This window comes from Dromiciops gliroides, chromosome 2 (genome assembly GCF_019393635.1).
Source record: "Dromiciops gliroides isolate mDroGli1 chromosome 2, mDroGli1.pri, whole genome shotgun sequence".
Lineage (NCBI taxonomy): Eukaryota > Metazoa > Chordata > Mammalia > Microbiotheria > Microbiotheriidae > Dromiciops > Dromiciops gliroides.
This window is the reverse complement of record NC_057862.1, coordinates 11,821,554-11,837,382: the sequence shown is the minus strand read 5'-3', so window position 1 is coordinate 11,837,382 and position 15,829 is coordinate 11,821,554. Positions and strand designations below refer to the sequence as shown.

The window sequence follows — 15,829 nt, the reverse complement described above, 5'->3', positions numbered from 1 at the left end:
CCCTAGGTGAGGCAGATCTTCCCTACTCAGCCTCCCCAGGTTGAATGAGCTCAGAGAACCGCTAAATTCTGTCTGATTAGAGGAGGTTCATGCTAAAAAGGGCTTGGAATCTCTCCAGTCCAATTCACCTGAGCTCCCTTCATATCTTTTGGGCTCTCTGAGGCTGCATTAGTCATCCTTTGAAGGAGGCTGACTCAGATATAGACAAGCTGATGACTTCCAGACATGGGTGTTAGCCGGTTCTCCCTCTTCTAGAAAAAGGTAAGATAGTGGTTTCACCAGCAGGACAATTCGTTCTTTTTTTTCTGCACCCAATTCTAAAGCTAAGAGGGTGTAAGTGATTGCTACTGTGAAGCAGCAGTGGGAGCTGACCTCACCCTAGGGCTTTACTGTTTGCAAAGTGAGTTATGTCATCATCGGCACCATAGGCATTTAGGCAGCACTTTATAGTTATATGATCTCGTTTCATCCTCATGATGGCCATGGGAGACCAGAAGTAAAAGCACCGTCATCAGTCCTACCCTGCTATTTGCTGGTAGCGTGATGACCTTGGACAAGTCACTCCTCCCCTTGCCTCAGGGTCACCCTATGTGAAATAAGGGGTGTAGCTGGCATTTCTCTTTCTAGTTGTCAGCTCCTTGAGAAGAGGGGCTGTCTTTTGCCTTTCTTTGTATCACCTCAGCACAGTGTGTGGCTCATAGGACGTGTGCAAAAAAAAATGCTCATTGACCGACAAAAAAGCACTGGTTTAATGCCTTGGGCCAGACATTTTACATGTGAAGGAAATCCAGTCTCAGACAGCTACAGGTTGTGTGTTCCTGGGCAAGTGACTTCACTTCTCTGACTTCCTCAGTTTCCTCATTGGACTCAGTGACGCCTAAGGCCCCTTCCAGCTCTAAATCTATGATTCTATGGACCGCGTGACCTTGGGCAAATCCCTTCCCCCTCTCCCAGCCTCAGTTACCTGATCTGGGAAGGGAGATGGCTTCTAGCTTTAAATAGATGGAGCCTAAGAATAGATATTGAGTAAAATGCTTTTCTGTGTCATGATGGGCATTTCTGCCTCTGAATTCCAGAGAGGCAGCGCAGGACCCCAGAAAACCCAGGGGATCCAGAATCAGAGTCCTGGAGCTAGTCTCAGAGAAGCCACTGAAGGTCCCTGGCTCATCCCCAGGAGAGGAAGCAGACACCTGCTGGTGTCATACGCAGCGCCCTCCCACAAGAGGGCGTACTGACAGCAGTGGCCGAGGCCAGGCCTGCTGCCCGTTGCCAGTTCAGTTTACTTAAGAAGCACACGGAATCCAGTGAGAGCCTTTATTCAGAAAGTTTGGGAATGGAGCTGCAAGCGGGGATTCCTGACTACATTCACAGTTGTGTGCAGAGGACAGACGGGCGGCAAACGGGACGGACTTAAAAGCATTTGCGGTGGACAATGGAGGGGCCGGCCTCATCGTACTCCTGCTTGCTGATCCACATCTGCTGGAAGGTGGACAGAGACGCCAGGATGGAGCCGCCGATCCACACCGAGTACTTGCGCTCCGGAGGGGCGATGATCTGCAGGAAGGATGGCAAGCACAAAAGAGAGAGGGCTAGGGATGGAGACGCCGAGGTCAGCGGGGAGCGCCTATGATCCTGGAAGCGGTGCCATGGCAACCAGGGTCGACTCCCAGCTCCGGTACAGCTCCCTAGGAGACTCTGGGCCAGAGGGAACCCCGATTTCCTCGTCTTTAAAGAGAAGGTTCCTGAGACCAGATAGTTCTAGAACAATCAGTTATCCAGGACACCCTACAGGAAACTGAGACCTAAAGAGGTTCAGTGACTTCCCTGAGTCACAGGTAGCAAACGGCAGATGGGGAATTGAACCCCTAGCCTCCAGTATACTGGATTCAGAGTCCGAGGACCTGGGTTCAAATTCTGCCCCTGCTATTTACTGGCTATGTTTGTCTCCATGGTAAAAATAATCTCTCTCTCTCTCTCTCTCTCTCCTCTCTGACTTAATTTCTTCTTCTATAAAAGGAGGGGCCCAACCAGATACCTCTAAGTTCCTTTCCCACTCTCCATGTGATGCTTCCAAGGTTTCCCTCCCATTCTGGCATTAAGATAAACCCTTCAGGATCACCTTGGTGGTCCTTGAGTTCTACTTGACTTCACATTCTGCAGAGTTAGGGCTCCATGCACAGGGGACTAGGGGACAAGGCATCTTCCCTTACCTTGATCTTCATGGTGCTGGGTGCCAGAGCTGTGATCTCCTTCTGCATCCGATCGGCAATGCCTGGGTACATTGTGGTGCCCCCTGACAGGACATTGTTAGCATAGAGGTCCTTCCGGATGTCAATGTCACACTTCATGATGCTGTTGTAGGTCGTCTCATGGATGCCTGCAGACTCCATCCCTGGGGGAAGGAAGCCACAGGAGCCACATCATTGAGGGGAGGATATGAGAAACCAGAGGTTAGAACAACAAACATCATAGCCAGAAGTAAGGAACAGGACTCTGCGACTCCCAGAGTCCTCTGAAAAGCAAGAAGAGTAGTCTTTGCATGGCTTAATCCATGCTTAATTGTAAAAGAAATGGGAGTCCTGGCTAACCAGCCTCCCAGAGGACCAAAGGATAGAGCCTCCTCACATCACCACCACCACCACTACATCATCAAGAATAATAATATTAGAGAAGAATGAAGAAGAGATAACACTTACACGGTGCTTACCATGTGCCAAGCACTATGCTGAGTACCCTAAAGAAAGAAACCTAGTTGCCCAAGAAAGGCCCAGGGGCTCTTACCGATGAAGGAGGGCTGGAAGAGGGTCTCTGGGCAGCGGAAGCGCTCGTTCCCAATGGTGATCACTTGGCCATCAGGCAGCTCATAGCTCTTCTCAAGGGAGGAGGAAGATGCAGCCGTGGCCATCTCGTTTTCAAAGTCCAGAGCCACATAGCAAAGCTTCTCCTTGATGTCACGCACAATTTCCCGCTCAGCTGTCAACAAGAATCAGCCCTCAGCACTTTAGAGAGAGGGGAGCCCAGGCTATGATGCCTAATGTCTTCTCTCTAAGGCTGTGAGTACATGGGGCAGGGGCGGGGGGCAGGGGTCGGGGTGGCGGTTCCTTCATACAAAGGAAATGAACCTTGAAAGGGGGGAGGGGAATTATAATGGCCAGGCTTAACCCCCTTCTTTGCAGAAGTGGGGGACAATTGGTGCGGAACACTGCACATACTATAGGACATAACGTATAAATTAGTTTTTCTGAGTTGATTTTTCCTCCCCTTCTCCTGATCATCTTTTGTTATAACAAAGAGTGGAGAGGGAGGACAGTGCACAGACATATTGGGGATGAAGTGGATGCAAGAATAGAGGATATCGATAAACACTTAGAGTGGGGACGGAGTAGAACGCAGCATCCCGTACCGGTGGTCACAAAGGAGTAGCCCCGCTCGGTCAGGATCTTCATGAGGTAGTCGGTGAGATCTCGGCCGGCCAGATCCAGACGCATGATGGCGTGGGGCAGAGCGTAGCCCTCATAGATGGGCACGTTGTGGGTGACGCCATCTCCGGAGTCCAGCACGATACCTGAGGGGACAGCCACAGAGAGGGGCATCACTGGGGGAAGGAAGAAGGCTCTTTCTCCTACAGTGGAGGAACACTGGCCTGAGCTTGGTCAGGTGATGGAGTCAAGCTTTTACACATTGTGAACATTGCAACCCCTCTACAACCTAGTAGATTGTTGCTGAATGGCTTTGGCAAAAAAAAATTCATCTGCTGGTCCTTGAATAGCACACCAAGAATTGGCATATAGGGCTGGTGGGACAGAGCTGGCTTCTTTGGCAGAGCCTCCCAGAGCCCAGCCTCCCCTCTAGGACACAGTGAGCCTTTAGACAGGTAGGTTATGGGAGGACCCCATGTGTAATTGTAGCCAAAATAGTAATGACTGTCCCTTCCTTCAAACTGGGGTATTTGGCCTCTCCTGGTCACCTACCAGTTGTACGTCCAGAGGCATAGAGGGACAGGACAGCTTGGATGGCAACATACATGGCTGGCACGTTGAAAGTCTCAAACATAATCTGCAAAAAGAATGCAAACCTTAGTATTACAGTCATTCCCATTAAACACTTGCTTTTCAAGACGATGAGAGGTATTTGATGAGAGACACTCCACCCCTGGGGATAAAAATAGGAACTGTGGGAGAGGGGAGGGTTGTTTTAAGGTGCTTAATACATGCTTCTTGAATTGAAGTTGCATTTATTAAATGCCTACTGTATGCCAGGCACTGTGCCAAGTGCTGGAGTGAATTGGTAGTGCCATTTTAAAAATTCTATCACTATTCTTCTTAATTTTGCAGCCAATCAAAGGAGGGAGGGGGTAAAGAACATACTCCCTGCTCAGCCACGCCGGCCTTATAGAACACAGAGAGGGGAGAGCTGGAGTGAGCATGCTTAAGCCAAAGGTCAAGTAGCTGGAATGTGTAAGATTTCAACCAGAGGCAGCAAACCACCCAGTGACGGACATGAAACTTCCCCCGTCCTGTTCTAGGAAGTAGGAGAGCCCGCCAGTGTTAGGTGGGACTCAGGGGTTCAGGGCCAGCTGGTGATCTCTCTGCCCCTCTGTCTCGGGTGAGTACAAATGTCTCTGCCCTGCCCAGAAGCCCCAGTTCACAAGATCTACCCTCAAAACACACACACACGAGAGGCTCAGAGATGAGCAGGACCACACGCCGGGCTGTACCTGAGTCATCTTCTCCCGGTTGGCCTTGGGGTTCAGGGGGGCCTCAGTGAGCAGAGTAGGGTGTTCTTCTGGGGCCACACGCAGCTCATTGTAGAAGGAGTGATGCCAGATCTGCCAGGAATCAAGGAAAAGAAAGGAGAGATCATTGCCACCCCATGATCACAAGAGATCTTCCCTAGGCCCGTAGAGGGCAGTAGAGCACCTCATCTGATCATGGCTTTACTATGGGGCTTCAAGATTTCCATGCAACAACTTCATAAAGAAAGTAGATGGTAGAAATATTAACCCCATTTTACAAGCGATGTTTGTGCTTTATTTTCCCTATTAGGCTCGGTCTCCTACTTATTATTACGAGGTGGTGCACTATGGATGTTAAAAAAGGCATACATTGTCAGACATAGCCAATGGGTTGATCAGTTTTGCTCTATTTCACCACTTTTTTTAAAAACCAGGGAATATTCTATTGTAGGTGGGGGAAGAGTGGAAGAGTGAGTCATTGGAAAGTTAAAGCATCAATATAACATTTAAATATTTTAAAAGTAATAAGACTATAAACTCCACAGGGGCAGGACCTTTCTTCTTCGTGACCCCTATAGCACCTCCAAGAACCTCACACATAGCAACTGATCAATCAATCAACAAGCATTTATTAAGCATCCACTATGTGCCAGGAACTGTGTAGTCACCAAGGGCAAAAAGACAAAAATAATACAGTCCCTTCCCTCCAAGAGCTAAGGATCCCCGTATTCTGGTAGCATTGAGATTTCCTCCTGGTGGACATTCCTTCTGGTGAGGCAGATTGAAGCCCATCCAATGCCCATCCCATGCAACCCTCATCTGTGCCTAAGGATAAAAATAGTGAGCACTCCATCAATGAACCTCAAATAAAGAATTGGATGAATGGGTGCAAGATAGGGTGGATTCATGCTCTTAGAGAGTGATTTCTTTGTTTTTAGTTTTCTCTGTATGTGTCATATCCCTCCCATGCCCAAAAGAATGAAAATTCCCCCAGAGCCTATTTCATTTTTGTGTTTGCATCCCAGAGCCTAGCCTCATGCCCAATTCTGATGAGGTTTTAAAAAACATTCATTGAGTTGAGTCAAACAAGGTAGACTTCCTTTGAGAAACATTTTTTAATGATTTTCACTATCAGCCAAAGACTAACCCAGTGACAGTCTAGAGGTCAACCAGCCTGATATCTGGGGGGTTGGAACCTTGGGCTAAAATAAACAGACCTTATGTGCTGAACCCTTCATCCAATGGCCAGTACCTTCTCCATGTCGTCCCAGTTTGTGATGATCCCATGTTCTATGGGATATTTCAAGGTCAGGATTCCTCTTTTGCTTTGTGCTTCATCCCCTACGTAGCTGTCTTTTTGACCCATGCCCACCATCACCCCCTGAAAAGTACAAGAAAGGTAAAGTCATTCTCTCATAAGACCTTTGAAAGAAGCTTAATGAAACAAGACACGAGTAAAGTCTCTAGCCCTGGACACTCTTCTGATTGTGTTCCATTGGGTTGATGAGATGCAGATCTTCTTCCCACGAGGGCCCATGTGACTCTCCATCCAATTTGTCAATTGCCCTAATTCATAGTGGGAAGTTCAAACACCCAACATTCCTTGGTGTTAGCACTCCTTAGCTGAAGTACACCAGAACCCTTCTATATCATGGAAGGTGGACTTTGTGAGCTGCTCAGACCAAAAAAGAGTCTTCTGGTAAAGAACAGTTCCAAACTTAGCTAGATGAGACCTTGGATAACAGACAGAATCGAGCTTTTCCAGCTTGGTAGGACCTACCAGAGAATGTGCTGTACTGGCAAGGTCTTTGAGAACCCGGGGAACCTCAGTGTCACATCAAGGCATCAATGAAAGATGGGGGGACCTATCTAAAAAGGGGCATTTCAATCCCCAATTACAGAGAGAACAGTTTAGTCCAAAAGCTATGGAAAAATTGTGAATGAATTAGTTCCCCAAATAGGTGTGGGGCATGTAGAAATGCAAGTGAGTGAAAGGAGGAGGGGGATAAAACAATTTCTACCTGTGCTTGGGACAGACCCTAATAGGGCACTGCTGTCAAATACTTGGGTGTGGTTATGGCCCTGAGCACAGAAGACACCAAGAAAGAGCACCCTCTCCCCCCAAGCCATCACATCTTGTTGGGGATAATGTTACTGGAGGCAGATAGGATGTTAGTACTCAACATTGGTCCGTCCTTCCTTCCCTCCTTTCTTCCTTCCCTCCTTCCTTCCTTCTTCCTTCCTTCTTTCCTTCCTCCCTTCCTTCCTCCCTTCCTTCCTCCCTTCCTTCCTCCCTTCCTTCCTCCCTTCCTTCCTTCCTTCCTTCCTTCCTTCCTTCCTTCCTTCCTTCCTTCCTTCCTTCCTTCCTTCCTTCCTTCTTTCCTTCTTTCCTTCCTTCCTTCCTTCCTTCCTTCCTTCCTTCCTTCCTTCCTTCCTTCCTTCCTTCCTTCCTTCCTTCCTTCCTTCCTTCCTTCCTTCCTTCCTTCTTTTACCAGCCTCTATTTCATTAATAATACTCAGAGCTATAATGGGTTGATCACCCGTACACAGGCAAAGGTCTGTATCCCTTAAATACCCAAACCCTAGTGTAGACAAATATTGCCCCTGGGCCATTCCCATCCCATGGTTCTGCCAAATCACCTTCCGGACTATGACAACACCATCAATGAGTGAAGATAAGTTACTCTTCCCCTGATGACTTCCCTATCCATCTTGCTTTCTCTTTTCCTATCTTATCTTCCCCACAAAAAAATTACATTGCATGAAGCTATCCTTTGTTATTCCACAATAATATTAGCTTTTTAGACAAAATTCTCCAGGATGAGGAAGTGTATTTCTGTAGCTAGAAAAGTGCCAAATAAATCAGAAGAGTATGTAAATGTTTTTGGTGGTGATAATGATGCACACTGTGTCAGAGAGCAAGGAAAATATAGCATAAACTATTCTAATTAATCCCTGAATAACATACATCTGCCAGACACAGACCAACCTCAACTGCATTGTATCCACATGGTGATTTTTCAAAAACAAAACAAAACAGCCTTCAGGCAGAAAGGCAGAAAGCAACTGTGTGTCTCTATGGACATTTGGGATGTAGATGTTGAATTTGCATACACTTTACAAACTCGTAGAGTCTCAGACTCGGATGGGACCTCAAAAAACAGCTTGCTCATCTCATACCTGGACCAAAATCCCTTTTAAAACATCTCTGATGAATAATCATCCTGCACTTTCTTGAAGATGACCAGGAAGAAGGAAACCAGCTCTCACTGGTAGGACACTTCCCCTCCTGACGTTAATCTGAAATCAGCCTCTTCTTACAGATACCTTCCACGAATTGTCCCAGTTCTTCCCAGATTTTTGCTTTGGTTCTATTGGAATGTCTAAAGCACTGCCCTCTTGCCAATGGGGAGCAAGTGCTGGGCTCACCTGATGTCGGGGACGGCCGACGATGGAAGGGAAGACAGCTCTGGGGGCATCATCCCCTGCAAAGCCCGCTTTACAGAGCCCAGAGCCGTTATCGCATACCAGGGCAGTGCTGTCCTCCTCTTCACACATCTTCCCCAGCTGCTGTCCTCACACAGTCCTGCAGGGAGAGAGAAGAAACCCAGCCCACCTGTAACCAAACAGCCTCGAAGGTAGCTATGTGCTGGACACCCAGGCGGTCCTTTTCCCAGATCACACAGGTTGGTTGGGTAAGACCCGGCTGAGGGCGAGCAGACCACAACATCATAGATTCTCCGAATCACACACTTGGGAAGGGCCTGAGAGGTCAGCTAGGCCAGCTTATACAGAATCTCCCTCCAGTACACCTGAGCATTGACCAGTCATTTTTGTAAAGATGTCCTGTGAGGGAGGAGCCCTGCCCTCCCGAGGCAGCCCTCCCTACTTGGGAACTTGAGGGATAGAACAAAGGACTTGGGGGTCAGAAGACTTGGCTGTGGTTCCTGGCATGATGACTCACTAGCCGTGACAAGTCACGGTTATCCTCAGTTTCCTTATTAAATAAATGGGGTTAAGGATACTCCCCGCCCCCCCCAACCAAGGGATGTTGTGGGCAAAGCCCCTTGTAGATTCTGAAATGTTCTAGGAAAGATGTATTCACAACACTACTTGGTTTTTTTGGTTTGGTTTTGGGTTTTTTTGGTGAGGCAATTGGGGTTAAGTGACTTGCCTAGGATCACACAGCTAGTAAGTGTGAAGTGTCTGAGTCTGGATTTGAACTCAGGTCCTCCTGAATCCAGGGCCAGTGCTCTATCCACTTTGCCACCAAGCTGCCCCCACAACACTACTTGTAAAAGCACCTGGACATAAAACCTGATTTTCTATTTCACTAATATACTTTCTTTTAAAGAAAAATTCTGAGAGAGAGAGAGAGAGAGAGAGAGAGAGAGAAAGTTAGAAAGCCCAAAAAAAGGAAGGAAGGGAGGGAGGAAGGAAGGAAGGAAGGAAGGAAAGAAAGAAAGAAAGAAAGAAAAGAAAAGAAAAAAGAAAGGTTAAGGAAAGAGGGGGAGGGAAGGAAAGAAAAAGAAAGAAAAAAGAAAGAGAGGAAGGAAGGAAGCTTTGTGTTTGAAAATCATTACATATGTAAAAGATAGAAATAAATATTTAAAAGAAATTAAAATCTCATCTAAATCATTCCATTCTAGACCCATGATTTCATTGATGTCTGTAACTTTCATTAGTGTGTACAAACTCCTTCTTCCAATGCAGACTGGCTCCTGTTCTGAGTTTTGGAGACCTGCCTGGGGCATTGTAAGGTGACATGATCTGACCAGGGTCACACAGCCAGAGAGTCAAGGGTAGAATTTGAACCTACATTATCCTGACTCAGAGAGTAGTTTTCTATCCATTATAACACATTGCCTTTCCATCTAAATATTGAAGAAATCATTTAAAATTTGACTCATTTACCTTCACTAAATGAGCTCAATTTAGCAATAAAAAAAATTTAAATTCATTTCACCCAACATGATCAAATGCCCACTGGGGGAGATACAAGTTTAAGGCCAAACCCAGTCCTTGGACATCTGGGTGCACGGTCTAGCATTGTACTGTGGTTCAAGGGTGTGGCTCTGGACTAACTGGGAGTGGGCTGGGTCCAGCTGCCTGGAGTAGGTGGCATTGGTGTTAGGCTCTGAAAGCTGAGGAGAGATGAAGCTAGTGAACATCAGGAATGAGGCTCTCCTAGCCATGGAGAACAACCAACACCTTCTGGGGAAAGATTTTCTCATCTGAGCATCTGCAGTTTATCCTTGTGAGATTTTAAACAGCTTGTAAGTAGAAATTGTTTCACTGATCACCTCTGTCTCCCAAGTGACTGGAACATTGTAGATGCTTAGCAAATGCTCATTGATTGATATCCTTCCCACTTCATTGAAACCCAAGGGGGTGGCAAGATAACTCAAGAACATTCCAAAGGGTAGGAGTGGAGTGTGGACTGGGCCATCTAGCCCATCCCCCTCACTTTGGAGAAGAAGAAACCAGAGCTCGGAGGAGGGAAAGGGATTCAGTCACACAGCCAGTTAGTGGAGAGCCAGGACTAGAATCCATAGCTCTTTTTTGTTTGGTTGGGGATTTTTGTGTGGGTTTTTTTTTTTGTTTTTGATTTTGGTTTTGGTTTTTTTTGGTGAGGCAACTGGGGTTAAGTGACTTGCCCAGGGTCACACAGCTACTAAGTGTTATGTGTCTGAGGCCAGATTTGAACTCAGGTCCTCCTGACTCCAGGGCCCATACTCTATCCACTGCGCCACCTAGCTGGCCCTTTGTTTTTGTTTTTTAATCCATAACTCTTGATTTGCAACCTAGGATTCCTTCTACTATCCTAAACAGAAATAGAAGAGATGCAAAGACTTTTGCAGGGGAAAAGCCCTTCCACTGGCAGCTTGCCACAGGGCAAGAATTCAGGTTTGGGCAGGTTGCTAGATCCTAGCTCAAAAGCTGCAAGAGACCTCAGGGTTGTATGGTCCAACAGAGGAGAAAACTGAGACTCCCGGGTTTAAGCAGCTTATATAATATCATACAGGTAGTAGGAGCCACAAGTGGTATTTGAACCCAGGGCTGCAGATTGCAGAGTCAATACTTTTTCACTCACTGTACCTCTCTTTAAAGTAAGATGGGTTTCCAACAACTAGGTTAAGGTGACTTTGGGGGAAGGGAACTTTAGTTTAGAAATAATTTCATTTTGTGAGTGGGAGAGTGTTGGGATCCACAGTTCCAAGGAGTGGTCCCAGAGGAAAACAGAAGCCTGAAGTTTGGGGGGTGATTCCCTTAAAAAGTCAAAAAAAAAAAAGAAAAAAGAAAAAGAAAATCTCTTCTGGATACGTCAATCCAAGACCAAGGTTTAGGAAAAGAAGAAGGAAGGGAGGAAGGGAGGGAGGGAAAGATGAAGGAAGGGAGGAGGGAGGGAGGAAAGGAGAAAGGAAGAAAAGAGGTAAGGAAGGAAGGAAGGAGGGAGGGAAGGAAAGAAGGAAAGAAAGAAGGAAAATAAAAAGAAAACAAGACAAAGAGAAAAGATGAAGATTTAAAAAAGAAGAAACAAAAGAAGAAACAAGCAGAAGATGGTGATCTTTATGAACTAATATCTCAAAATTCGATTCAATCCAATCAATTTTGAGTATAAGTAAATATCCAGCCCATTCAGAGAATACATACTCAGCACTTGTTAAGTGCCACGCAGGCCCTGGGAGAGGTGCTGGGGAACACCACCAGTAGCAGCACCATAGTCACTACATACTCAAGCCTGAACAAACCATCTTGAGGGGAGGCATTGTTTCACTTTTGTCTCGGTGTCCCCGGTGTTTATCATAGCTCCTGACATACAATGAAGGCTTCTTGATTTATTGGTTAATGTCTGACAATAGTAATCGCTGACATTTCTACAGAGGCTTCGAAGCCCTTTACATGTATTATCTCATTGGAACCTCAGTTCAGCTGTGTGGGGGCACATATTAATTAGACCCATTTTTCTGACCAGGAAATTGAAGCTCGGGGAGTTTCAATGACTTGACCAAGATTACACTGGTAATAGAGCTAGGGGCTGAACCCTTACTGTCCTGTAGGAGAGTCAGAAATTCTACACTTCCCAAATGTTTGGGAAGTTTGCAGGCACATGTTTACTTTTAGAATATCATTTGTGGGGAAAGCACTGGGCTTTCAAAATACATTCAAGAGCATTGTGGGTTCCTTTTACATTTTGTTCTTCTCTCCAACCAAATTATCTTTCACATCTGTTCCTCAATACCTCACTTCCCACCCCAACCAGGAGTGTACAGAAATGTGTAACAATTGGCTTTCACACACACACACAAAATCAAGACATTTTTAAGTTTACTCTTCATTATTAACATTTTCACACTTTCCCATCACTTTCTTAAGTCTAGGAAATCAACCAAACAATTACTCAAGCTCTGATTTGCCATGTTCCACTCTCAGCATCGGCCAATGCTCTGACTCTGTGCAGCACACCCACCCCTGCCCCATCTTCTCGCCAGATCTGATCAGCAGAGAAAGAGAGAAAAGTGAGGGGAGATCACAAGCTCAGAGATTTGGAGCCAAAAGGAGACAGGTCAACTGGTCCAATCCCCTCATTTCGCAAATGAGGAAACTGAGATGCCCGCATGGGGAATGGGATTTTTCTCAGCATTGTGAAGATAGTAGCAGAATCAACTGATTAGGATTCAGACGCATTCTCTCTATCTCTCTGTCTAAGTCTCTCTGTCTGTGTCTCCCTCTGTCACATGCGCATGTGCACACACACACACACACACACACGCACACACACACCTCCAAATGAAAAGACTTAATGGAATTGTAAGGGCCAAGCCTGAATCAAACGAGGTGAGTATGGACCGATATATATCTCAAACTTGGCTGAGGAGGTGTTTTGCTGAACTCCTTATCATTCTCCCTTGTAAAAAAATCTTTGTTGCAAGGGGTGGCTCCCTGGGGAAGGGGGAAGGAAGGGGTCTATTCAGAAAGAAAAGTGATATGAAAGCAAACGATATGGATAAAAATGAATATTGTTTTAGAAATGAGAACTCACATTTGCCTCTTTGAAGTTTACAAAGCTCTTTCCTGGAGTAATCCTGTGTGTTCAGGCCAAGAGTTTTGCCCATAGTCACACAATTATGAGAGCATCCCTCCCTGCTGCCTCCCTGGGACATTTGTAACCATCCTATAGCACTGCCTTCCATCACTGATTGGGAATCCTGGAGGTGCCCTCCTAGTCTCCTGCGGGATGAAGGTGACATCCCTCGCCATGGAGAATATGGGAAAACCCGAACGCAGGGACAATATTCGGGTGAGTTTTTATTTGAGAGGCAGCTCAAATTCTGGGCTTGAACTTGGCGCCGAATGGACAGGATCCAGCCCAGCCTCAGCCCCAGCAGCCGTGTGACCTCGAATCATTCTCTCGACCTTGCAGAGCCTTGGTTTCCTCAGCTACAGAATGGGCAGGATCATTTTAGCGAAGCTGCTTCCCAGGGTTACTGTGAGACGCCAGTGAGCGGATGGGTGTCAGATGTTATACAGACGTTAAGGCTTGTTACTTTCTAATAAATAAAGGAAGGGAGCTCATATGCCCAAGGAGGCTTATCCGGTTTCTTCAAAGCATTCATGGGGTGGGGGTGGGGAGGGGCAGGACCCAGCTGGGTTGCTCCCCTGCCACAGCCGGTGGGTGATCTCCAGCCCATCTCTAACCTGAATGAGCAGGGGAGGGTTTGGGACAAACCACTTCCTAATTAGGCAATCCGCACTGAAATTGCTGCTTTTGGAACCAAGTTCCAGGTCAGGGGGTTGCTCCAACCAACGGGAGCTCAGCCTGTGCCAGAACGCCCAAGGGGAGGGGCGGGGATGGGGGGAGGGGGAGGGGATGGAAGGGAGGGAGTGGGGGAGGAGGGGAGGGAATGCTGCAAGAGCCCCAGGCTTGCCAGGCTCCAAAACAAACCATATTTAGGCATGAAGAATGAAATGGGAAGAAGAAATCCACTCAAGAAAAAGGCCCCAGCCAGACTTCCTGCTCAGGCCTGCCCTGCCCTGGGCTGGTGAAGGGCCCCATCAGGAGCCCCAGGGTCCAGGAGCAAGAACTGAGCCAGGCCCCCTGCAGGACTGAGACACACCCTCAGGCCAAGCAAGCACCCAGGGGAGCGGTCCGGAGGGCAGAGCCAGGACGGGCCCCAGAGGAGAGCTGGTCCAGCCCCCTTCTTTTACAGCTGAAGAAACTCCGACCGACCAGGGCGGCAACCTGCCTGAGGGTGGACGGCTAGCCAAGTGTCAGAGCTGAGACTTGAACCCGGGGCTTTGGAACTCTCCAAATTCAGGGCTAGAGGCTCCAATGTCTTTATACTTTCTGACATGCGTGCAGGGCTTGCAAACCACTCAATACACCCACAAGGCAGGATTTTACGGATGGGGAAACTGAGGCCCAGAGAGGTTACATCACGCAAGGGTCTGAGAGAGAACTAGAATCCTGCCACTCTGCACCTAATAATAACCCTCACAACGGCCATTTAGGCACCTTGTCTGTATCTTCTCATAGAGCCTCCTGGCAACCTGGGAGGGTTGGGTACTATAGTAGTATGATTTCCACTTTGCAGAGAGGAAAACTGAGGGTCCTGGAGGCTGAGTGACTTAACTTCCTCAGGTCATACAGCGAGTAAGTGTCCCAGGTGGGACCTTCACAAGGGTCTCCCAGACTCCAGGTCCAGTGCTCTAACCACTCCCTGACACTCCCTTACTGACCACTACAGAGAGGATCCACATCATAGGAGCCGACAGCCCTCTAACAGACATCGGTGTCAGAGCCAGGGCATCAAAGCCCCTCATTTCCAGAAACCTTGCAAAGGCCAATCCCAAAGTCAGCTTGAGGGAAGCATCCCTGCCAAATAAGCCTTTGATCGACTCCGAAATGGAGGGGGCTTCCCTGGAAACCTCTGCCGGCCTCCAAGCAGCTGGCTACAATCTCCCCGTCTCTGGCCCCAGGCTCTTTGCTGGTACACACTGGATGTTACAGCTGACATGCATGAACCATACCCACCTCCCCCTGCCCCCGACCGGTGCTGGCTCAGCCTCTCTGCCCCCAGACCATCCCTGCCCACAGACCATCCCAGCAACCAGCCAGATGGGGCTTACGTCCAAAAGTCTGCAAGCAGACTCCACATGGCATTCATTTTCTGTGTGCAAATCTATCATGTGAATTCTCTCCCCCACCCCAGTGCCTGCTCCAAGCTCCAGCCCCTGGAGCCCAGGGGACCCTGACCTCTCCCTGAGCCACCTTCAGCAGCTGATCTCACTTACCCTGAACGAGCGTGGCTGCTGGGCTTGGCTGCTCCTCAGAGAAGGCGTTTGTCCTGGGAAGCTGAAAGCTCGTAGGTTATATAGCCCCTTGCTCTGCTCTCCTCCCACCAGCTTCCCAAACAAGGAACAGAGACAGGCTTGAGCTTCATCTCTTAGGCTAACACAGCCATATAGGGACCTCAGAACAAAAACCTCTCATCTGGGTGGCCCAGGGCCCGGGTCTCTGCTACTGCATTCCGCTCGACGGGAGCAGAGCTGGGCTGGCCGGTAGGAATATACACAAAGCTTCAGGCCCCTGACTGCTGCCCGGAGACACAACCCCAGGGAGGGGAGCACAGATGGAGAAGGGGGGAGAGATGCAGTAAATGGGCCACAAAGAGGCCTGGGGCTTGGAGAGCATGTCAAGGTGCCCCCCTGAATTGGGGAGGTTGAAAGTCCAAGGCTCTAAAGTGGGAAGATGCCTAAGCCCACTCCTTTCGTGCCACAGATGATAGAAGCTGGGGCTCAGAGAAGGCAGAGACTTGCCCATAGTCACGAAGGCAGCAGGATTAGACACACCAGACCACACTGGGGGCATGGAGGGGCAAAATGTGTAATTAAGCTAGAGTCAGGTTGGGAAAGAGTTTATATTAGATCCTAGCAGTCATGGGAAGCCCCTGCAGCTAACTGAGAAAGAGTGGGGTGGGCAGAGGGCAGCGACACGGTCAGATCTTCAGTTAAGGGAAGTCACTTGGGCATTTGTGTGGATGGTGGATCTGGAGTATTAGCATCAAGAGCAGAGCCTCCATTCAAAGTCAC

General features: G+C 48.0%; 1 protein-coding gene across 1 annotated transcript; it reads right to left on the bottom strand.

The window, feature by feature from the left end:
* Nucleotides 1-1,300: 1,300 nt before the first annotated feature.
* On the bottom strand, nt 1,301-15,187 carry ACTA2 (actin alpha 2, smooth muscle). The gene is made up of 9 exons (XM_043982665.1): nt 15,032-15,187; nt 8,165-8,321; nt 5,988-6,116; nt 4,718-4,828; nt 3,972-4,056; nt 3,404-3,565; nt 2,782-2,973; nt 2,211-2,392; nt 1,301-1,554 (listed from the first exon to the last, which is right to left on the bottom strand). Exons 2-9 carry the CDS (start codon nt 8,291-8,293, stop codon nt 1,411-1,413), a joined length of 1,134 nt encoding a protein of 377 aa, XP_043838600.1. The 5' UTR covers nt 8,294-8,321; nt 15,032-15,187; the 3' UTR covers nt 1,301-1,410.
* Between the last annotated feature and the right edge of the window lie 642 nt (nt 15,188-15,829).

Coding starts and splice junctions, on each gene's coding strand:
- ACTA2 (XM_043982665.1), bottom strand. CDS start 8,293: ATGTGTGAAGAGGAGGACAGCACTGCCCTGGTATGCGATAACGGCTCT. Junction 6,117..8,164: donor TCGGCCGTCCCCGACATCAG/GTGAGCCCAGCA, acceptor TGTACTTTTCAG/GGGGTGATGGTGGGCATGGG. Junction 2,393..2,781: donor CTTCCAGCCCTCCTTCATCG/GTAAGAGCCCCT, acceptor TCCTTCCCCCAG/GGATGGAGTCTGCAGGCATC.